The sequence below is a fragment of the Rhinolophus sinicus genome, linkage group LG01, assembly GCF_036562045.2.
Source record: "Rhinolophus sinicus isolate RSC01 linkage group LG01, ASM3656204v1, whole genome shotgun sequence".
Lineage (NCBI taxonomy): Eukaryota > Metazoa > Chordata > Mammalia > Chiroptera > Rhinolophidae > Rhinolophus > Rhinolophus sinicus.
In genome coordinates this window covers 2,476,053-2,500,133 of record NC_133751.1, presented here as the reverse complement: position 1 = coordinate 2,500,133, position 24,081 = coordinate 2,476,053, and the positions used below count along the sequence as shown (strand labels likewise).

General features: G+C 57.8%; 1 protein-coding gene across 6 annotated transcripts; it reads right to left on the bottom strand.

Moving 5' to 3' along the window:
* Window positions 1-2,763: 2,763 nt before the first annotated feature.
* Window positions 2,764-22,837, bottom strand: CBS (cystathionine beta-synthase). Of its 6 annotated transcripts, none has more exons than XM_019745664.2 (17): window positions 22,550-22,643; window positions 20,243-20,456; window positions 17,053-17,159; window positions 15,095-15,229; window positions 13,709-13,788; window positions 13,494-13,628; window positions 12,884-12,953; window positions 11,624-11,715; window positions 11,030-11,155; window positions 10,600-10,684; window positions 9,079-9,184; window positions 8,466-8,540; window positions 8,190-8,324; window positions 7,555-7,663; window positions 5,279-5,363; window positions 4,950-4,991; window positions 2,764-3,613 (listed from the first exon to the last, which is right to left on the bottom strand). In XM_019745664.2, exons 2-17 carry the CDS (start codon window positions 20,446-20,448, stop codon window positions 3,453-3,455), a joined length of 1,749 nt encoding a protein of 582 aa, XP_019601223.2. In that variant the 5' UTR covers window positions 20,449-20,456; window positions 22,550-22,643; the 3' UTR covers window positions 2,764-3,452. The 6 variants fall into 6 exon arrangements, with proteins under 6 accessions (XP_019601223.2, XP_019601221.2, XP_074180849.1 ...); XM_019745662.2 differs by lacking the exon at window positions 22,550-22,643 and adding an exon at window positions 21,996-22,141; XM_074324748.1 differs by lacking the exon at window positions 22,550-22,643 and adding an exon at window positions 21,281-21,439.
* Window positions 22,838-24,081: the final 1,244 nt, after the last annotated feature.

Genomic DNA, 24,081 nt, shown 5'->3' with positions numbered 1-24,081 from the left:
GACTGAATTGAGCCAGAGAAGCCAGGAAAGCTGCGTTTCCAGGAGCAGCCGTGGCTGGAGGCACCTGGTGGCTTTGAGAAGAGCAGTGCAGAGAAGGGGTAAGGACAGAGGCCGTATCGGGTGACAGGAGATGATGTGGAGCTTGCCTTTGTTGCTTGGGGTGAGGACGACCTTTGAAGACCCCACGTGCGTAGGTGAGAGGGCGAAGCTTCGGTGGGTTTGGCCAGACCCAGAGGACGGGCTCCTGTTCAGTGAAGGACACCGTGGACACCAACGGGTGACAGCCTGACACGTCCTTTTCCCTCTTTTAACAGCAAAAGCTGACTTAGGATTAAGGGGGGATTCCTGCACATCAACAAGAAAAAGACTGGCTATCAAGAGAAAAAGGACAGGATATTCACTGGATATACGGAAAACCCCAAAGGCCATCAAGCACTTGAAGAAGTGCTGCGCCCCCATAATCACAGAGGCATAAATTAAAACCAATTTCTCAGGCAAAACTTGGGAAGGGGCATCGTGTATCTGTGGAAGTGGGAGCCTGCTGCTGCTAGCGGCTGTGTCACTGGCACAGCCACCCTGGAGTCCTAGCTGCCGGCGCTGAAGGAAATTGCGCTGTGCTCTGGTCCTGCGGCCTCGGCCAGAGCACTCAGGGTCACGTGGGGTCCCCACAGAGATGTCCGGGGCAGCACATCTCTTTTGACAGTGGGTTGTTTTCCCCTTGTTCTGTGTCTCATAATTTGTGATTGAATGCCGGATTTTTTTTTTGGTAGAACAGTAGAGGCCAAAGTGGAGTCCACATGCCCAGAAATGGGCGTATTTCCCCAAACGTGCCTATGCTGCTGTTCTTCAAGTGTAGATATTATGTAGGAAGGTCCTTTTGTGGAAGACAACATTCGTCTTGCTCACGTGCCCCTTCCCACTGTGTGAATATACTTCTATTGTCCGATCCTCCCAATAGTTTTGCAGTAATTTGAGGTACATCGATATTCACTTTAGACGGTTATGATGAAGCAGCCGTCACTCCTCGCTTAGTCGCAGCGCCTCCGCAGACCTCTGATGATGTTTCCTCCCGCCTGGGGCATCACTCCTCAGCTTTCTATTGCAGTCTGTCTGCCCGGCCGTTGTCCTGGGATCTCCCTTCCCCGTCCTTCTGGGGAGTGCCCTCCATGACTTCTTCCTTGTTTCACTCCCTCATTTAGGCGGGGTGCACCTTCCAGTGCTTTCCTGGGCGAGGAGGCCACTTGCCTCAGTGTAGACGTCCACACCCCCTCCACTGGTGAGGGAGTGTGCGGCGTCAAGGGTTCTGGGCGGCACCCCTTCTCCTCTTGGATATTCTCAGGCTCCTCTCTCATCTCCCAGCCTCCACGTGGAGATGGAGAAGTTGGCTGCCTGTCTCATTCCCGAGACTTTCCACGTGAGCTGGGTTTCCCCAGACACCTCTGGAAGCTTCTGTGGGGTCTTCTTGTCCCAAGTGATCTAACATTTCATGATGATGTTGCCCTGTGGGTCTTTCTCCATCCATTGTGCTGGGAACCGGGTGGGCTCTCTCAATCTGCAAAATTGTGTCTTTGGGGAATTTTTTGAATTAGTTCCTTTTTTTCTTTCTGGAGCTATTACTAATCAAATATTGAATCCAAGAAGCTGAAAGAATTCCAAGTACGAGAAACATATTGAAAGTGAATGAAGACGGAGGATTTGCACTCCCTGACTTCAAAGGCGTAGGACACACATACAGACCAGTGGAACAGAGCTGCGAGTCCAGGAATAAACCTGGGCGTCTACGGCCAACTGACCTCCAGCGAGACCAGTCAACAGGGAAAGAACATCTCTCCAACAAATGGACATCCACATAGAAAAGAATGAAGCTGGACCCCCTACCTCCCAGCACGTATAAAAGGGAACTCAAAATGGATCAGTGAGCTCTTAGAAGAAAATAGGGACAAATTTTCATGACTTCGGGTTTGGCAAGGAGTTCTTAGATATAATTCCAAAAACATAACAAAAGAATAGATAAATTGGACTCCATCAAAATTAAAAACCGTTGTGCACCAAGGTTCATTATCAAGAAAGGGAAAACACACCCAACAGAATGGGAGAAGATATTTGCAAATCTTAATTCTATAAGGCTCAAGCATCCAGAATACATAAAGAGCCCCTACCACGGAACAACAAAAAAACCCAATTTTAAAATGGACAAAGAACTTGAATAGACTTTTCTCCAAAGAAAACATACAAATGCCCAAGAAGCTCATGAACGGAAGCCCGATATCATTGGTCATTAGGGAAATACACATTAGGGAAAACCACCAGATGCTAGGCCACACCCACTATCATGGCAAAAAATAAAAAAGGAAAATAAGTGTTGGTGAGGACACAGAGAAATCGGAATCTTCATGCATTACTGGTGGGAATGTAAAATGGTACAACCACTGTGGATTCCAGTTTGGCAGTTCCTTAAAAAATTAACCATAGAATTAGCACATGACCCAGCAATTCCAGTCCTAGGTATATACACAAAATAACGAATGATTGTTATACACAAAATAACAGTCATTCAAACAAATACAGCATCACAGTTTACAACAGCCAGAGTGGAAACAACCTAAATGTCCGTCACCTGGTGATGGACAAACAAAATGAGGTCCATCCACGCAATGGAACAGAATTCAGCCATAGAGGAATGGAGTCTGACACCTGCTACAATGCAAACGAACCTTGAAAACATTGAGTTAAGTGAAATAAACCAGACACAATGGTCACAGATTGTATGATTCCCATTTATCTGAAATAACCCCAATAGGTAAAATCCACAGACAGAAAGCAGGTTAGTGTTTGCCAGGAGAGGAGTGAAGAGGAGGGGGGAGTGACTGCCTAAGGGGGTGATGAATGACAATTTGGAGCTTGATGGAGGTGGTGGCTGTACAACATTGTGAATGTCATAAATGCCACTGAATTGTACATTTAAAATTTGTTCATTTTAGGAATGTGAATTTCACCACAATTTAAAACCCCCCAAACACTCAAGCCGCTCTAACCAGCCGAGCCCCAAGCAGACAACACGGCCGTGAGCAGGTCCCTGACCTGCCCCCACGCTTCCCGAACTCCTTTCTGCTACTCCCATTCTGGATTCTTCTCTGGAGAAGACACTCCCTTCTGCTAATGTCCACTCTGCCCCAGTCGTTGCATGGGTTCTCTTTTAATAAGATTGTCTTGTTGAAACATTTTAAGAGAAAGTTAAAGAAAAGCACATCTAATCTACTAAATCAGATTCCTTTAGGTCCCAGGTGTTTCTAAAAGGTAAGCTGTACCACTGCCGCTGGCCCCGGGCTAAGCATCCTACACCTGTTCCTTGCTCCCTGCAGGACTGAGCAATGCCCAGCGTAAGGTGGTGAAGCAGCACTGTACTTGTTCGTCAATGTTCACGAAAGCACGACGGCAGGTGGCAGGGGGACTCAGAGCTGGGCTGCAGCCCCGCCGGCTCTGGGTTCCAAGGCACTTGCTGACTTGCTCGTCTTCTGGTCCCGCTCCTGGGCAGCCACGAAGTTCAGCAGGTCAATGGCAGTGACAACCCCAAACACCGTCTGCTTCTGACTGGATTTCCCGTGACTGTGGTCTGAGGAGGGAAGAAAGCAGCAGGCTAAAGGCACGGCCACACGGGCCAGCGGGGGCTGAGCCCCAAACTGCAGCCCTCAGCTTGTCCCAGTGCCTACAGGCACCTGTGTGCGGTGGGAGCCCAACAACAGATGCCATCTTCTCCCCTCAGAGTCGTTTGGGCGAAGCCACAAAGAGCAGCTGCTGACCTCTCAGCCATGCCCAGTGGTCAGACGCCCGAGGGCATTGCCGATTCACAGCAGCCTGTGGGTCTGCCTAGGTGCCCAAAGAAGGACATTCCAACACCACTCACACCCACGAGCTGCACTGGCTCACATCTCTGGCCTGTGATCATCTTTAAACCCACGCTTTGCTCTCAGGCTTAGAATCAGTGCTGGCCCTGGCCTGCTAAGGGCAGAGAAGGATGTTGAGGTGGTTAAATACATGTGTCAACTTGACTGGGCCAGAGAGCCCAGATTCACTGAGACATTCCTTGGGTGTTTCTGGATGAGATCATTTGAATCGGCAGACTGAGCAAAGCAGATTGCCCTCCCCAGTGTGGGTGGGCCTCGTCCAATCAGTTGAAGCCCTGAATAGAACGAAAAGGCTGATGGCTCCCCGAGTAAAAGGGAACCTTTCCTGTCTTTGGACTTAAACTGAAACATTGGCTCTTCCCAGGTCTCAGGCCTGCCCACCACCCTACAGGTGTTGGGCCTCGCCAGCCTAATCATGTGAGCCACTTCCTATGACAGATCTTTCTCTCTGTACACACATCCTGTCAGTTCTCTGGAGGGCCCCGACAGCTGTTGTAAAGTGCACAGAGGGCCAGGTTACATTTCATCCAGGTTACAGAGCTGAGGGGCCCAGGTTACATTGCATCCTCCAGGCCCCATCTCAGCACCTCCACAGCCATCTGTCCCTAGGGTAGGGGTGGGGGACACACGGGGCTGGGCACCATGCTGGCCTACTCTGAGCACCTCAAAAAATCAAGGGGAGCCTGGAGACCAGCTACCAGCATTTCAGGGACTTCTAGGCAAAGGGGCACTTTGGAGAGTGGCCCTGCAGACCCCTGGGAGGCTCGGTTTGGGCATAGCCAGTGCCAGTCTGTCACAACCCTGCAGCCCTGACAACAGCAGTGTCAGGCATAGCTGTGTCCAAGGACACTTTATTTATAGACCCTGAAATTGGAATTCATACCCCTATTTTGGAAATGTTCAAATAGGAGTAAATGTGGGAGGAAGCGGAGGACCCTCCCACCTGCACTTGGGGGTCTGGGGGTCTGGGACCCTGGACACTCTCCACGGCCCTCGGAGCCACAGTTCTGACTGCAGAGCCATTTCCGAGACGGGCGTACATACCTGCAGGCCCCCCAACCACTCCTGCCAAGGCCTGGTCCTGCGCTGTGGAGCCAAGGACGGGAGAGGGGTTAGACTCGGCCCTCAGCTGTGGGGGGAGAGGACGGTTCCGGGGTGCTCCCAATTCTTATTTCTACAACCCTCGCCCTGGCGGGCACCAGGGTCTCACCCACACAGGGGTCCCTCTGAGATCCGTGCCCAAGCCTGGGGGTGGCTGACAGCGCCAGGACTCCCCAGCGAATACAGGGGAGCAGGGCCTCACTGCGAACCCGAGCAAAGCGCATGTGCAAGGAAGCCTGGGACGGAGCTCTGGCTTCGCCCCACCCACTTACACTGGATCTGCTCGTGGACCACCAGGGCGAAGTGGTCCATCTCCAGGATGTGCGACAGCTTGCCCAGCGGGTCGGTCAGGCGGATCTGGAAGGGAAGCCACGATCAGTGCCCACTGGGCATCCCAACAGGCCCTCTGCGGAAAGGAACGCGAGGCAACAGGAGAGGCCTGGCATCGCTCCAGGAGGTTCTTCTGTAGCCATTTGCTGATTTAAAACCAATGCAGAAATCGGAGGGCGACGTGACACACCGAGAAAGACACTCGGATGAGCTATCTACCCACGGAAAGACGTGGAAGAAGGCTTCCTACATATCACTAAGTGAAGGAAAGACAGCCACCAAATTTCCAACTCCGGGACATTCTGGAAAAGGCAAAACTCAGAAAGAGCTCAGAGGCTGCCGGGGTTGGTGGGGGGTAGGGAGAGAGAAACAGGCAGAACACGGGACACAGGGCCATACACAGTGTCATCCAGACGCTGTCATGGGCACATGTCACTACACTTGTCACAGCCACAGGGCTTTAGAACACAGGTCAATCCTTCACATAAACGTGGGACTTCAGTTAGTGACCTGGTAATGCTGGCCAACAATGGTAAGAAATGCAACCACCAGTGCCAAACGCCATCATCTGGGAGGGGGAGGGGAATGGGGGACCCGCTTTGTGCTACCTGCTCCACAGACAAATCATGGGGCCTTCTAATAAAAAAGAAAAAAGCACTGAGGGTCTAGCTTTCAAAGATAAGTACAACTGCATTCACCCGCAGCGTCATCGGAAGGGAGTTTGGGGAATGCGGAAAGGAGAAGGCCCAGGAGTCAGGTAAGTGGCAGTCGGGGACAACAGCCGAGGCACAGACCTCGGTCCTCCCCGGGTGGAGGAGGGAGGCTGACCATGGTGGCTCCTCTCCTGGTCGTCATCCCACTCGGTCAAGTCGCCACCAGCTGACCCAGAGGCCCCGCGTGTCAGACCCTGCCCTGCTCCCTTCTGCCCAGGCTAGGTGAGTCCACGTGTAGCCCCCCCACTTGGGAAAGGCTGCCTGGGCCCCCTCCCCCCACATCTCCAGTGACCGGCCTGCAGTGGCACCTGGCACAGCTCGTCTCAGGGAAGACCCTAGAAATGGGTGGGGACGACCGTGGGGCCCCTCTCTCAGCCCGGGAGCTGGAAAGGGGACGTTTGCTATGGGCAGGACGCCTAAAATGGCCCCAGTCGCTGTTTCCCTGTTCTTTCAGAAGTCATGCTGTGGCTCCCTGGCCCCCGGGGGACTGGTCAAAGTCTGCTGGCAGGCACCCCACGTGTCAGAGGGCGCGGCCGGCAGCTGCACTCAGGTGAGGACAGAAATGCCTCTCCTTGGGGAATCTGGCTTGGGGCAACGGGTTGAACTCATGTGAGGCCATAGTTCCATTTTCAAAGGTCTTTTCTGGTGTTATATGTTCAGGAATTTCAAAGACAAGGTTAAGGGAAGAACAGAGAAAACGGAACGAGCTCACTACACCCCCCCTCAGCTTGTTAAAAAGTGCTGGAGACCTGCAAGATTTGGGTGGCCCAGTCCCCTGCGGCCTCTCCACTTTTGGGGAGTTACAGGAGAAGGGGTGAGACACAGGCAATGGCCACAGGGCTGCAAACAGCGAGAATATACAGATTCTGGTGACATTTCAGTTGTGTGTCTGTGAGAGTGTGTGACGCGTAAAGAGGAAGGTCAAGTTCATTCCTAGGTTGGGGTTAGTCCCCCTCACCGGGCAGTCGGAGAAAGCAGGGGTGGAACCTGACCCAGGGATATGGGCTGACCGGACGGCATGGCCCTCAGGGACACTGAAAGTGCATCCAGTCAGCTCTGCCCAGACCCGTCAGACAGTGGCCACCTTTGTCTCAGAACGACCAGCCCCAGCATACAAGGGGCAACGCGGTATTTCTCCCAGAACATTCTGGTTCTTAGTACATAACTAGGCGTGCCAGGCATTCTTAAATGAATGCTGCACAGGAAAAAAGGAGGGCCTGGTGGCAGGAGACGGAGCAGACTGCCAGATGCTCGTCAGCTGAGACGATGGTCTCTGGGCTGGCTGCTGACCCCAGGCGTGGCCAAAACACGGTGGGCACTGACGCGCCCTGACCAACAGGGCATCTCCCCACCTGGGCTTTCCCGTTTGCAAAGCTGGGGTGAATTCTGATGTAGGGTTCAATGGGGGTGCAGCCAGCTGACACCCGAAGCAGCTCACTCCGTACCCCGCTTTCAAGAACAGAGCTGGGTGTCAGCACCCACTGCTCTAGCTGCAGAGCCCATACCTGTTTGAACTGCTTGTAGAGGACTCTGCGAACCTGGTCTGCTGGCTGCACCTTCCCAGCGAGCAGGTATGACAGCATGTTCCCCAGGGTCACCATCCCAAGGATCACCCTGGGAAGCGGGGGAGGGCGGTCAATACAGCACCCTCCCCTGACCCCTCGCCAGAATATGCCCGCAGCCGCCCCTCCCTCACCAGCCATGCGGTCTTTGGCCAAATGTGCTAAGTGCCCACACGTGGCAGGAAGACAGCGGTGACCAAATGCCCTGCCCTGGAGGTGCCCGTCCCACCCGGGCAGACAATAAAGCAATGAGCCCTCTGGGTACTTCTGGCTGACAGGAGTCATGGGTGAGCAGCAGCGGTGTCCTGGGACATGGGACTTTGGGTGCTAGAAATGGGACAATCCCAGAACTGGATGCCTGCCACTGTTAGACATGTCCTCAGAGCAAGGCCACCTCTGTCTCCTGCCTCCCGTGTTCACACTGAGGGGGAGGTGAAGGACACTAGCGGTAAGACCCAAAGGGTCGCTGTGGCCAGCCCCCTGCTCCGGCAGTCCAATGCTCTGGACATTTCTATGCAAAGTGGCCAAGGCCAGCAGGCCACTCGGTGGCCCTGTCCTGGGGTGTGGCTGAGACTGACCCCGATTCATCGACGACGGGCGCCTGGTCAAAGCCTTTCTCCCGGAGAATCTGGATGGTGTGCTCACAGGTGACCGTGGGCAGTACCGTCAGCGGGGCCGACAGGTTCAGCTCCTGGACCCTGTGGTGCCACCACCTGAGGGAAGAGGGGGCAGGGACGGCCGTGAGCCGGGCAGCGGGAGTTCAGAACACACGCTCGCAAAGGGCGGCAGCACACAGGGAGACGACGGGACGACAGCCAAGCGTGGGATGGCACGGGTGGCCTGGACAGCCTCACCAGGGCTTCTTCACCGCGAGGTCCTCCTTCAGGAAGCCCTTCTGGAGCATCCACCTGTCACTCAGGAACTTGGACCTACGGGCATCAGGAGGTCGGCAGGGCCAGAGAAAGGGTGTCAGCACTGCCTGTGCCCACACCAAGGGGCTTGCTTCTCGCAGCCCAGTACCACCCCCAGACCCCGCGGGACCAGCACAGACCCCGTGTCTGCAGCTCCAGGGACAGGCTGGGAAAGACCCCATGGGACTGCGTGTCGCTGGGGCACCTGCCCACCAGGGCAGAAGGAAGGGGCTCAGAGCACAGGTTCTGCCGGGGGCCCTGCTGTCAGCCCCCCTGAGTGACGTCCCCAACCCACCCAGGGTCCAAGCCTCCACACCAGGCTTTGGTGGCTGCTGGGGACCTGCGTGGACTTTAAACGCATCTAGAAGACCCAGATGAGGCAGTTAGGCCGAGAAACCATGAGCCGTGACGTGGGGGGGGCCCTGGCCCAGGAGGTGGAGCAGAGCTCAGTGCCCGCTGGGACCCCCCCCCCCCCGCTGTCAGCTGGCAGGGGACACCCAGCGGGACGCAAGGTGGTGCCAGCGGGGGGACAGGAGAGGAGGAAGGAGGGTCTCACATGTAGTTCCGGACAGAGTCGGGCAGAATCACCACACAGCGCTGGCCCTCCTGCAGCTCCTGGGCGGCCTTCACGGCCACCGACATCGCACTGCCTGAGCTGCCACCTGCCGAGGGACAGAGTCAGACCCTGTGTCAGAGTGACGGGGGAGGGGGGAGGGGGGAGGGGGAGCACGAGCACACACTGAAATGTTCCGGAAGGATCTGTGGGAAACCATCAACAGTGGCTGCCTCTGGGGAGAGGAGCTGGATTCAGGGTGCTGGCAGCGACCCCACTTCTCACTGTCCACCCCCATTCTCTTGCACCACTGAGTATCCCACCTGCTCAGGGTCTCACAACTGAACCCTTATCATGGAAACACAAGGACCCCGAGCAATCGGGGTTCCTCTGAGCCAGGGTGGGGGCCGTGCTGGGGAAAGTGCCACTGTGGGCCTGAGCCCCCAGGCAAACGCCCCAGAGACTGAGACCAAGCACAGGGACAGCCTTGCTGAGGGCACCCAGCACAGTGTCATGCCACTGACCACGCAGAGCCACCCACTAGGCCGGTGCCGCAGTTCCCGCTTTACAAAGAGCCGCCGAGTTAGAGCCAGAGGGTGGGTGCTGAGAGGTGGCCCCCATGGCCCCGCTGGGCTGAGCTCATGGAAGTGCCATGTGGCCACCGAGGAGGCCCCCCTTCCAGCATTGAATGCTCACTTGTCACCCACTGAAAACCGGGACCAGGGGAGGCCTGGCACCAAGTCCAACGATTATGAAGAGAAAACTTCCTTCACAGGACATTTTGGAAATTCCTTTTCAATCGAAAGGGGCTTGCTTCCAATCTCTAAGTGGGGGCCCATTTCCTCCCATTTTCTCTATCCCACCCCCAAGGTGACGCGACACAGGGCAGGCACATTTCAAATGACTGCGTGTTATTTCCCCACACAGGAGTTCTAACGTGGGTGAGGGTGTCCCTTCTCTGCACGTAAGTCAGTCCCCTGAGACCTAAGGGATCCTGGACAGGCCTCGGGCCTCCAGAGGAAAGTGAGCTGGCAGGAGCCTTGTCCTGTCTCAGACCCCCATCGATGGGGAGCCCCCACCCCAAGGACAATGCTGGTCTTGACTGAAAACCCCAAGGATCCTGAGAGCTCTGGCCCCAAACACAAGTGCACAACAGTGCTGCAGGGACATCCCGCAGGCCACCGGCCCCACGGCCAACTCTGCTGGTCATGCTCTCAGGGCTCCTGTGTCCCCAGCCCTCGCATTTCAAGCTCCTGTCCTTCCCAGGTTCTCAGCGAGGCCATCACACAGAAAACAAGACACGTGGGCCACAGGGAGCCCAGACCCTGGACACTGGCCCAGAGCTCCAGCCAGTGCGGAGTGGCAGGCCCTTCGGGAGGCAGGCAGGCGACCTCCTAATGGCCCGGGCAGGCGGACGGCGCCAGGAGAAGCGCGGCCACGGCCGCTACACAGCCTCAGCATGAGGATGGCGCCACGCGCCTGCACTGGGAGCCCAGGTGCCCGGGCAGCCTGCCCACCACTCACCACACAGCAGCCCCTCCTGTGCGATCAGCATGCGCGCGAACGCGAAGGCCTCCTCATCATTGCTCTTGAACCACTTGTCCACCACCTGCAGGGAGGACGGGGATGGTGCGCAGGGTGGGTGAGGGCCCACGGCGTGTCAGCAGCAGACGGCCTCCGCCTTGTTCTCCGGATCCCCGACCCTGGCAGGGGCCTGGTCTGTGCACACCACCCAGAGCTGGGCCTGGGCGGCCAGGCCCAGCGGGGTCACAGCACAGTGGGGTACTGTGCCCTGTGGTGGCTAGTCTTGACTTCGCGACTACGCAGCCTCTCCCTGCTTGTACAGGCGCTGGAGGAAAGCCAGGCCGGCTCCTGTGCTCAGCGGGCGAGCTGACACGTGAGCGGCTAACGGGCGACACCCAGGGGCTGCCAACATCACCGCGGCCCCACCTACCGTCCGGTCCAGCACCGTGGGGAGGAAGTCGTAGCCGATGCCTTCCACCTCGTAGGCAGTCAGCTCCGTCTGGTTCAGCTCCTCGGGCTCTGCGAGGATGGAGCCTTCAGGGTCCACCCCGATAATCTGCGGAGGAGCCATGTGAGCGCTGGCGTCTGGCAAACCCCACGTGGACGTCCCTGGCTCGCAGAGTGGCCCAGACCACCCTACTGATGTGTCCACAGAAAGCCCGTGCCCGCAGGGGAGATCACTGCTCAAGGGCACGGCTGGGGAAGGGTTTCCCAGGGGAGCCCCTCCTGCGCAGCCCCAGGTGCTGGGCAGTGACCTCTGGACGACAGGGGAGCATCAGAGGGAGTGGGCTCAGCGTGACCAGCCGCTCTCCCCACAAGCCCTCCCCCCCCCCCGGCCCACTTGCAACTCCAAATCCAGTGCCCTTCCCAGGTGGAGTGGTCACAGGATCCAAACACAAGAGCTCAGAGCTTCTTAATGGTCCTTAGGGGCCACCCAAATCCACTCCCACCTTCAGCTCATTTGAGCACCTAGGTGGTGGGTCGCTGGGTTTGGCCCGAGGGCCCCGCAGCCCTGCTCACTCACTTTGCACCCAGGGCACTGCTCCTTTAGCTTCCTGGCAATGCCCGTGATGGTGCCGCCTGTGCCCGCTGAAGCCACCAGCATGTCCAGTTTCCCTGAGAGGGGAAAAGCCGCATCAGGGAGAACATTCTGATAGTAAGTGAAGACGCACTCAACCAAGATGAAGGCAGGCTATCAAAAAGGTCAAAAGAGAAACTTCTCAAATTTCCACAGCCTCTCATCACCGCCCTTCATCTTTAAGAAGCATTCAGTCACAGGGATGCAGTGAGCTTCAGTAAAGTCTTTGCCAAAGGGCACGTGGCCACCGAAGCCCTCTTTGGTACAACTCCGTAAGCCCGTCTGGAAGCGTGGGCAGGACAGACGTGCTGGCTGCCTGGGCGGATGGGGCCCAGGTGCTCTCCACGACGCACCTACTTATGCTGTTGGTTTTGGATGATGTAAGTGAACTGAGCAATAAAGCAGACAGAGTCAAACACTCGGGCCGGGCTCAGAAACCCGCTGGGCTCGCCCGCTGCCGAGCGCCAGCCCAGGCCTCCTGCAGACAAGTCCGAGCGGGCCACCGAGCCGAGGCAGCACACTGCTTTTGCTGAGTGATAGAATTCTCACCCCCAAAACCTGGCGAGCAAATGCCTGGACTTCGCTGCCTGGCTTCTGGGCATTGAATGAGGTGACACTGAAGCCACGGCCAACACCACCTCCAAACAGGAAGCCAGGGTGCCAGCTGCCCAGCAGCAACCCCCTAAAACCTCAGTCCATCAGAAAACACCAGAGCCCTGTGGGCCTTGGCTCTGGCTGCGTGGAAGGGCTCCAGGGAGCCTCCCGTCCATACAGACAGCAAGCTAACCTCTGGCATCACCACCCCAGGCACAGAGACTGTGGAATTCAATACCAAGTTGGGGCCTGATGCCCAGTCGCCACTGAGCAACGTGAAGCCCCAGCTGTGAGCCAGCACCACCAGCCGGGGCACTCGCTCCCTACACTCAGGTCCTGCAGCTCGGGAGGACAGACTGCTGGGTAGACAAATACGACTGCATGATATATTTGGTGTTTAGCAGAGGCACACACAAAATCCAAGAGAGCACAACAGAGGGAGGAAACCACTCTAAGGAAACACTCTGGAAAGCATTTCAGAGGGGACATTTGGTCTGGTTTTTGAAGGATGAAGAGGAGTTTACCAAGGAGCTGGTAAGTGACCTGTGCGTTCCCAGGCCACCAGGCAGAGCGGTGGTGCAGGTGGACAGGAGGTTAGGATGAAGTACCCACCATCACACTGCTGCAGGATCTCCTCGGCGGTGCTGTCGTAGTGAGCGAGGGGGTTGTTGGCGTTGCGGTACTGCATGTGGGGAGCACAGAGGGCACATGAGTGAAGGTCAACGGCACCAAAACGGCGGCAGCCAGAGGGCATCAGGCAAACAGACCAGTGCAAGCCAGAGAATGCCAGTGGCTTAGGGAAGAGGGGCCACTGGCACAGGCAGTTCTAGGAGCCTCAACAGACCCAAAATAGTCACCTCAGCTCTTCAGAAGATGCGATTCCCGAATTTAACCAAGAAGCGAAATGAGTGAGACAGAAGAGCTTCCCATAAAAAGGTTTTTATGCGTTTTACGCCGGCAGAGAGCTCCCAGGTCGTCAGCTCGGGCATTCCCACCCAGTGTGCCAAGCTGAGCCTGAAGCTGGGACAGTCAGCAGAGGCAAAGGCTCAGCCCGTCAGCCAGCTGCTCGTTGGAGGTCCTACCGGTTGGGAGAAGCCAGCGGCCACGTGCCAGCGTGTCAGGCACCTTTGTGCCCCACTCCTGTTGCATGTGCGCCACCACCCCACACCCCGAGAGACCCCAGGAGCAGCCCACGTCAGCCCGCACACACCCTGAGCCTCACCTGGTCCAGGATGTGAGAATTGGGGATCTCATTCCTCAGCCTCCACGCCACACCCACATGCGACTCTGGGGAGTCGAACCTGGCGTTGGTGGGCGTCCTCACAATCTCAGCCCCCAGGGCCCGCAGGACATCCACCTGCAGAGGACAGGCGCCTTCACCCCCCCGCCAGGCCCGGCACCCACACGGCCCCGCCCCTGCACCGCCTGGCGGCCTACCTTCTCCGTGCTCATCTTCTCCGGCATCACGATGATGCAGCGGTAGCCCTTCACCGCGGCGGCCAGGGCCAGCCCGATCCCTGCGGACAGCACACGGGTCAGTCCCTTGCCCTGCAGCCCGGGCTGGGATCCCGGGTTGAGAGAACGAGGAGGCTGAAAGGCAAGGAAAAGTGAGGGCACAAACACAAACCCCAATGCCTCCAGCTTTCCCCGGGCACCCACACCATGTCCTGGGCGCCAAGGGAGGTGACAGTAACGACCACAGCAGAGAGCAAATGCTATGGAGCTCACTCTGAGCACAGGTGACCCTTCCAGGAGGAGAGAAAGGCCCTGAGGGTGGGGAGAGGCTGGCAGGGTGGCCACTCCCGCCACAGCCCTGAGGGCACAGGCCTGGGGGCAAGGCGGCCTCCTCCCTGGTTCCCACAGGGTCAGGGCCACTGTCCTGAGGACACAGCATCTGGCTGCAGAAAATTATTTTGAGCCTTCAGACCCACGGCATTTGCCCCACTGGGTTTCAGGCTTGCCGGGACCGTGACCCCTGCCTCCTTCCCGCCGTTTCCCTGAGCAGTGGGGATTCTGTCCTACGCCTGTCCCGCCTCCATATTTGGGAAGCACATGGCTGGGCTGGTCTCACAGGTTCCCAGCTGGAGAGGCGTCGCCTCAGGAGGGATGTGCCCGAGTCCCACCCCTGTCTGATTTCGATGCGGCCTCGGGCTTTAGACTGTAGAGTGGATGCCTAGAGAGTGAAGCCCCTGGGGGCTGTTGGGATGGGTGCATGTGCTTTGCATTCGAGAAGGATGTGCATTTCGGGGGGTCAGATGGCAATGTTAGGGGCTGAACTGTGTTCCCCCAAATTAACAGTGTTAACTGACATCACCTCAGAGTGTGACTGTATGGGGAGACAGGGTCTTTAAAGAGACGATAAAGGTAAAGTGAGGTCACTGGGGTGGGCCCTGCTCCCATCTGTCTGGAGTCCGTCTGAGAAGAGATGGGGACACAGACACTCACAGAGGGACGGCCACCTGAGGACACAGAGCAGACAGCGTCCACACACCCAGGAGGCTGCAGGAAGAAGCACTGTGCCCACCCCCTGGACTTCACCCTCCAGACAGTGAGGGAATAAATGTATGTTGACTCAGCTGCCATCTGTGGTATTTGTCACTGCAGCGCTCGGCCACTAAAATCTTACTGCCAGGCGGAACTGCTCGTGTGAGCGACCCATGTCATCAGTGCAGGCCAGAGGGCAAGGGGTCGGCAATGGGGTGCAACACGCAGCTGCAGGCGGCGTCCGGGCGAGCACACGGACGGGGAAGCGGCCCGGCCAGGCCAGCATGTGCAGCGGCGGGCCACCGCGGCCAGGGGACCCTGGCCTATCCCAGCACGCACCTGTGTTCCCGGATGTGGGCTCGATGATGGTGTCCCCCGGCTTCAGCGTCCCCGAGCGCTCGGCCTCCTCCACCATGCGCAGGCTGATCCGGTCTTTCACGCTGCCGCCCGCGTTGAAGAACTCGCACTTGGCCACTGGCAACCAGGGGCGCGTCAGGAGGGGCAAGGCCCACCCCCGACATCCTCGCCGGCCCCACAACCTGACGCACCCAACGCAGCCGTGGGCCTGGCCTTTGCTGGCGCAGTAAACCGCCCCCTTCACTCCCACCCGCCAGCACAGCTGGAGGACATGCCCCTCCCACTGAGGGGACGAGACAGAGTCATGCCCAGGAGCCCCGCTGGGTGGATGGGCCGGAGTCACACCCCCTCCGACAGGCAGCCAGTCCCGCAGCGACTTGCTGGGCACGCGGGGGGCAACTACCCATAATGCCCGGCCATACCCAGAGGCCCTGCCAGCCACACCCCCAATCACACCCCAGCTGACAGACCTGCAGACCCTCCACCTGCCTCACCGTCCTCCTCCCCTCGGACACACCTTCTCCCTAGGGCTCTCCCCACCCAACATGCTGTCCTTGGCTGCACCAGTCCTTGGGTCAGATCTTTCCTGATGGGAGGACGCCCGCCCATCTCTTACAAATACATGGTGTTTGTAGAAAGGGCAGGCGCTGTACCCAATGGGATCTGAGGACCCCAGGCCAACCTATGACACCCCGAGAATCACCTCCAACCTAGTGTGTCCTGGTTTCTGAAATCCCACTTCTGCTCTAAGGCTGTCCCTAGAGCCAGGAGAGGCCCCTGCTGGGCCCGTGTATGTGGTGTGTCCATGTGCACGTGCGTGGTAGTCAGGGGCCCCCAAACACCTGACCGCAGAGCAGGCCTGCACCCCAGGACCCTTCCGGGTCTCACACTTGAATTGTTTCATTACCTAAATCTAACTAGCCCCACGGGAAGGCCATCCCGTTTGTCCAGCAGTAAAACGGACACACGAGAACGTACAGTGGGGTCACTGAGACGAGGCAGACCTGTATCAGCTGGGTACTGGTCAGTGGCCTCCACTATCCTGGCTGTTCCGAGGTGACCCCAGCACCCCTGCAGAGCCCGGGAGTGTGCACTGACCTTGACTTTCTTAGAGAAGTCTTGCCCCAGAGGAGAGGAGGGCGGAAGGTTCTGCTGTCCCCACGGTGATGCGACCACATGCTGCCCGTCCCACCTCAAGCCCCGCCCCCTCCTCCCCCGGCTCACAGCCTCCCCCCACACCAGAAACCCCCCAGGGCCTCTGCAGCTGCTGTTTCCTCCCTGACAAGGTGGGCTCTACTTGGGCTCTGCCTGGAGACTGTGATAGGGAGGAAATCCCCCACCCTCTCATATTCCTGGAAACCTTCTTGCAAAGCAGCCCCTTCCCCAAATGACAGCCAAGACTCTCGGGAGGACCCCCGTGTTTACCTAGGACAAGGCCCATTCCCACTTATCTTGTAAATGTTTTGTAGGGACTGTCTGTCCCTACAAAACCTGCTAAACAATGAGACAACCATTCCTGCCCAGCTGGTGACTGAGACCCTCATTACAAAAACTGTCCTGTTGTCACATGGCCCAGCAGGCAGTGTGTCTACTCCTCCCCAGAAGAACCTAAGACAGATGACCGCACTCTGCTCCTGGGAGCTGGGCCACCCCTGTAAGGGCTGGATGAGGTCACTCTCCTTCTTGCGACCTCTGCCTGCACACGCTTCCTGGGGCGCCACACGCTGCCTCCTTCGCTCTCAGGTCACTTCGCTGCCCACCAGCTCCAGAGCGGCCCTCTCGGTCACCCCCGGCACATGACCCTATCACCTATCCTTCCTGATCCTATCTGACAAGGTCTTAGTCATTCCTTAGTCCCCCACGAGGGTTTCGAGGGTTTCACCACCTGCACCCCCAGACACACAGCCGCTGCTGGGCCAAGTGCAGCAGGAGGTACTCACGGAGCTCACACTTCAGGCCGAAGTTCTTCCCAATCTTGTTGATTCTCACCATGGGGGTATCCCCAATTTTCTTCAGGATATCTGGCAAGATTTTGGGAGACTTTGCCCTAAAATAGAGGAGCCCACAATTATTCAGCAAAACAAAATGAAATAGTACCAGCCTTGGCAATCCAGCACATTGTTTTAAATAAATCAAAAAAATAAATAAAAGGACTGGCTTTGACGAGGGTCCTGGGTGGTGATCACATAAATGTACACAAAGGACCTAAGGTCACACACACACACACACACACACACACACACACACCCCTGAAAACCTATGAAATAAATGTCTGCAGTTGAGTGCACAGCTGCATCAATGTCACGTCCTGGGTTTGAAAATGCACTGTGATAACAGAACATGTCGTCAATGGACAGTGGGGTAGAGGGGACACTGGACATCTATGTACTGTTTTTGCAACTTGCCAAGGTTAATTTCCAAATAAAGTTAAAATAAACAAACACTAAGTTCGAAACAGGTCCGGTCCATCCTTTCAGAAAGGCTTTACTGGGGACTTCAATTCCTGTCATCGCTCAGCATCTGACACCTGGGGTGCCTCCTCCTTTTCTCTTTGATCAAAAAAACGGGTGCCAACCCCAGAGCAGAGACCCCCTGGGACTGCCTCACCACCAGGCAGTGACAGTGACTGCAAACAGCCCCCGGCATCACCCCCAAAGTGTCAGGCACAGGTGGGTGAAGCGCGACGCTCAAGACAAAGAACAGACCTCAGGGTGACCATTTTTGTCCTTGAGACCAGGGTCACGATTCCCCCAGAGGACCTCCAGGCCCAGAGGGGGGTTTCCTTTTCATGGGTAACTGTCTCCCTTCACATTCCAGTGACTGGCCCCCTTTCCCCAGCAATTCTCCACCTGACAAGCTGATGACAGGCAGCATTAGGGTGGGTGCAAACCATGAAACAGGCATTCCCTGAGTGGCCGCCGGGGTGTTTCCCCCCTCACCCTCAGGGACCAGTGCCATGTGCCAAGGACACGCTCCCCAAATATCCATCCAGGAATAGACACAACTGACCTGAGCCCCAACAGCCTCCTGCGCCCTTAACGTGCCACTCTGTGGTCCTTCATCTTTAGTGAGCCTGTCACCACCGCTGGGACTGTCAGACACCCCGCCTGCCGCCTGGCGGCCCTGCCCCCCAGGGGGTCCTGAGACAGATAAGGAATGCTGCATTCTATGGGGGGGGGGGGAAGGAGGGAAAGACTCGGCCACACAGACGAGCTACTTCCAATGTGGCAAGGAGCTAAAAGGGTCACCCCTAACCACGCTGGAGGCATAACCACGCTGGAGGCAGGACAGGGGGAGGAGAGCCTGGGCTGGGGGCAAAGAGCTCCTGACCCCAGCTTGCAGGTTAGGTCCTCGGGGCCACACCAGGGGGGTTGATTCACTCACTAGTTAAAGCGAAGGCCAGACAGAGGAAACACCTGCCCCCTCATGTGGGGGAGTACTAGAGGGCTGGTGGGTGGCCCCTTCCCAGCAGTGGTTGTGGCAGCCAGGAGGTCAAGGCCCACCCCCCACCAGGGCAGGCAGAGAACTCGGGGTTCCTGACTCAGTCACCTGAGAATGCTGCCTGAGGTCAGGACAGGAGCCCAGGGAAAGAACTGACGAGGGACGGCCCTGGAGTCATCTCCTCTTAATTGTTTTCACTTTGACAGCACAAGAGGCCTCCAGGAGGACCACCCCACAGCATCTTAGAATAAACCCCAATCCCTGCCTGACCCCACGCCCTCCCTTTACTCTGCTGCTCCCACTCTGGCCCTCTTTCTAAGCTCCCCCACCTCAGATCCATCTGGAACCCCCTCCCCAGATACCCACTTGTAGTACCTTCTGCGTATGCAGGTGCCCGCTCCAAGGTTCTCCCCAAGCCACCCCCCAGGTCACCCTCTGTCTGATCACCCCATGTGTTCTCACCATCAGAACCCTCTAGGCCTGTCTCCCCCAGGGGACCTTGGTCTAGTGTCCTCCCTCATAACTGGGACAAATGGTACAGGGCTCAGGATGGGCCAGCTGCCCCTTTGGGGCTTTTAACGAGGGGTGATCAGGCCAGGAGGTGGGGTGCTGTCGGACAACCAGGAAAGGAGAGCGTCCTTTCCACTCAGGACACAGACGGGGAGTCTGTCTCTTCCCTGCTGGCCCCCTCCCCAACCCCACCCCCAGCAGCCACACCCCAGCTTCGCTCCAGCTTTTACCCACTGCTCTGGTTTGTTTTGGCCCTGAAGGTCATCCTGTTTGGCCAGTGACCAACTGACCTCCAGCACTGAGATAAATCTAATGTTTGGAGCTCCTGGGTTTGTAACTTTCCATTTCTATCTATCGATTGGCCCCACTGAGGAGTGCACCCCCCTTCCCACTCCTGTCCTGGTGTAAAAATCAATAATCAGAAACGTGTACACAAAACAAGAATCAAGCATCTAAAAGACAAGTCTCCCACTCACTTATTCTACTTCCGGGAGATCCTACTCAGGAAATAATCCTAAAATTCAGTTAGCTCGATTTCAGTTTCTCCGCAGGTCAGGGGTTTCTGTGTCTTTTCTTTGCACCTGCTAGATCCCCTACACCTAGACCAGGGCACAAAATACAGCAGGTGCTCAACAAAAGTGCACTGACTACATGAATGCATAGTGTTTTCTACTGCAGTTACTCATAACGAGATAATTGCAAACACCTGAATACCCCATAGAGGGCTTTAAAAAGGATGGTTTATTCGTACAACAGTCTCTGTCCAACCACAAAAGAACCCACTATAGAAAAGTATTTCATGACTGGGAAAAATGTTTACAACTCAGTTAAGTGGAAAGGTGCAGGTATGATCCTAGCTGCTGAAAAAATACACCTTCACCTCAAACACGAGTGTGCAATCAGGACCCGCGTTAGAAAGCTCCTCTCTACCTCATTCACAGTGTGTGACAGGGGCACCTCCACTGACATATTCAGCATCTACTCTTTTTGGGCACCGACCTAGGCGCTGGGCAGCAGCGTGACAAGCCTTGGTGGCTCATCTGAAAAGGTCCCTCCACCCCCGCCCTGCAGCGCTTACAAGGGGGAGGGTCACAGCCACAGGGCTCTATGGCCTCCAGGTAACACGCTCCTCCCCTCAGGGAAGAGTGGAGGGTCCCGTGACCCTGAGCAGGGACTTACAAGGCAGTGTGGTGATGAGGCGAGTCGGTGACGGGCCTGCCCAGCTTCCAGGAGCACCTGCTGGGCGCATCGGGGCTGATCCACAGGCACTCCCTGGCGTCCTGGGCCCCGGCGGGCACCTGCTGCAGGCTGCCTTTCTCGGAGTGAGCCTCTGACAGGTGGGGGCACCCTGCCAGCCCTTCTGCTTGGGGGGTCTCGGAAGGCATGCTGTGATCTGTCAGGGGTGGAGAGCAGATGCAGCTCAGGCCCTTTCCAAACACTGCAGGGGAGCCTGCTTTCATGCTGCGGGGAAGGTCTGCCCATCGGCCCCTCCGGGCGTGGAACGCCACTCATCCAGACAGCTCAGCAAGTACAGGCACAGACTCGCAGGCACCAGGTGCTGTGGGCGACTTTGCCGGTTTCTCAAAAGGTGAACCGTACAACTACCACGTGACCCCGCAATCCCACCCCCTCACATCTATCCAGAAAAACGGAAGCAGGTATTTGCATACCACATTCACAACAGCACTAGTCACAACAGCCAAACTGTGGAAACACAACAAGTGCCCATCAGAGGACGAATATGCAAACGTGGTCTATCCATACAATGGAATATTTCGTCAAGCCCCCGCTGTAAGGGGAGCAAAGCCTTCCCTCTGTCATGCGCCCCCAGTCGCCAAAGTTGCCTGTCGAGGGGTGATTCTTCCATCTCGCAGAAGCTCCCCAGTCGTGGACCTCCCTTCCCATCAGACTTGGACAGCGGGGCAACGCCCTGGGGGGTGGGCACGCGCAGGGTTGCGCCACTGGCCACAATCCGACCGAGATCCTGCGGCTGAAAACAGGCAGCTGGGCGCCTCCTTCCTGGCGGCTTTCTCCACCCGGGACCAACTCCGACAAGGTAAGGGGCTGCTGGGAACATGGATGGAAACCGACCTGGTCTGCAGAACCCAAAGGCTCTCTCTGGGACTCTTGCTTGGCTACAGTTCGAACCCGCCGGCTCTGGCCACCCCTGAGCGCCCTGCGGGCCCACACCCGTGCATCCTGGGGGGGCGGGCTCACCTGGCCCCGCCCGCCGCACCTTAAACCGCACGACCGTCCCGGGATCACGACGCCCCCGAGGGCAGCCCCACACCCTGCACGCTGCACCAGTCGCCCGGAGGGGGCTAGAGTCAAGCGTGCGAACGGCAGTAAACTCCTTTTAAAGTGGGCGCTCCCATGGGGGAGACGGAAACCCTACAGTGAATGTGGGCACCGCCCGGTCGTCGGCCTTCGGGAGGGCACTTGGGGACACAGTTTGGGGTAAACACTCCGACGTAATCCGGAGGCTAAAAGTTTTGCGTTTCCGCCCCTCCCCAACCGGAGAGCGTGCTCAGCGGGCATCCGCTTTGGAGGCGGTCCCCGCAGCTCTCTCAATATTTACCCACACCCCACACAAGCGGCGGAAGAGAACAGCTTAAGAAACAGCCATTTTCCATGCAAAATGCCGCGAAAAATCAACGGTCGCCACCATTACAGCGCACCTCTCCCAAATTCCCTCCCGGGTCCCAGCTCCGCGCTCTCAGGCGCGCGGCCCCGCGTCCGCTCCGCCTCGTGGACCGAAACCCCGGCTTCTCGATGGTCTGGACTTGCGGGCGGGGGAAGGGTCCCGGGCGCCCGCCCAGCTCCGCCGCGTGCAGGTGCGGCTGACGCAACCGCAGCGGAGGGTGGGCGGCCCGGGACCCCAGCCGACCCCTCCGCCCGGGGGTGGGGCGGAACGGGGCCCGGCGGCGCTCACCTGGACGGGGCGCGGGAGGGGGACGGACAGGGCGCGTCCCGGGGCGGCGAGTGGTGGCCGAACAGCTGCGGGGCGAAAACGCAACCGGGGCTGGCGGACCTTAGGAGGACCCCGCGGCGGAGACTGGCTGGAAGGCGATTGGCTGAGAGGCGGGGGCGGAGGGCCGACGCCTGGCCAATCCCGAGGCGCTGAGCGCCGGGCCGCCTACACGCCCGGCCGGTCCTCGCGCTGCCCCGCCCCCGCCCCACCCCCACTGGCCGTGGGCTGGGCCCCGCCCCTCCCATCCCACCCTCACTGCCGCCCCGCGAGTCTGGAACCCACCCAGCGCCTGTCCCAGAACCGTGCCACAGCCCAGACCCCATCCACCCCGGGAACCCTGCCCCCACCCCACCCGCACTGTCCGGCATTAGGACGGACCCCTGCCCCCGCGCTGCCCCGTTCCCATCCCCCACTCCCCGTTGACGCAACTGCGAGCCGGGGCCCCGGCCCTCCTGCTCCGATCCCGGCCCTCCCCTCAGACCCATGGCCTCCAGTGCTTGGGCGGAGCTCGGTACCTGATGTCCGGACGCCGTTTTACTTGGTTAATTGCCCGCTGCGCGCGGTGTTGTAAACATTTGTTGAGTTTTAAAACGTGCAGTCTGGAGACGGAAGGACTGGTAAGGCCCTGAAGGTGAGCCTCAGCAGATGTCCCGCCCACCGGGTCCCCTCACGCTGGCCATGGTCCCCAAGGCCTGGCGACTCTGCGCTCGTGTCGTCTGGTAGCGGGACCCAGGAGCCTAAAGCTGGGGCGAGTACCCGGGCTCTGGATGGACCGCGGCGGGCGGGGTTGTCAGGATGTACATTTCCTGCCCTCGTTGTCTAAGTGCGGAGCCCGGGGGGCGTCCACTGGCCGGGCAAGGAACCGGAGCTCACGTGAGACTTGGCCAGAAGTCACAAAAGCTGCTTAGAACAGATGTCATGCAGGCTGTCTTCATCAAAGGACGCAGGGGCTGCAGGCCAGGAGGGGCTCAAGGCGGCCCCAGGGAGGCCACAGCTGACAAAATTCCCAACGACTGTGCTGTGGGGCCCCGCGGGCTGAATGGAGAACCTCTCACCCTGAGTTTCCCCAGACCTGTAGTGACCCACTAGTCAAGGGCCGTGCGTCAGGTTTGGCCACAGGTGGACTCATTCGGTTACTCTGCTGACACCTGTGCCTGGGCTCCCTCCATCCACAATTAGTTAGCAAGCGGTGGCCACCTGTTGGCACTTGTCCCAGGCCCGGGAAACAGAGCTCAACTCAAGGGAGCAATGCCTCTGCCCCCGCAGTGTTTCTATTCTAGGGAAGGGGGCTCAACCACACAGCAATTTATAACAACGAGGTAGAGACGCAAAGGGGAGCTAGTCTTAGATCACCTTGTTGGAAGCTGGGACAGGTGACGTGGGACAGAAATCTGAGGACCTACCTCTTGTTCTGGGGGAGGAAATGTTCTGGCCTGAAACAGCCACTGCAAATGGCCGGGGAAGCAACCAGCTTAGGGTATCCAAGAACCCCGAAGGTTGGTAGGAAGGTCAGCATGGCTGCAGCCAGGAGCCCCAGTGGTCAGAGAGGGTGGGAGGGGGGCGCAGGGGCCTCAGGGCTGTGGGCCAGCATCTGGACTTCAGCCTCAGTGACATGAGCCCTCAGCAAGGAGTTTCTGATCGTGCTCCGCATTATTTTATGTTGGCATAATGTCAGACTGTCACAAAAGTGGCAAAGAATTCCCAGATACTCACCCGGATTCCTAAATGTTAAACTTTTACTAACCTCTGGAATTGGTGTGACCTTATTTGGAAATAGGGTCTTTGAGGATATAATCAACTTCACATGAAGTTATACTGGTGTCCTTATACGAAAAGGGAAATTTGGACAAACACACAGAGAGGAGAAGGCTGTGGGACCACAGAGGCAGAGATTGGACTCACGCAGGCACAAGATCCAGAGAAGCTAGAAGAGGCAGGATAGACCCCTCACCCCTTGGCCCCCAGTCCTCAGAGGGAGCAAGGCCCTGAGACACCTTGAGTTTGGACCCTGGCCTCAAGAACTGTGAGAGACAGTAAATTTGTGTGG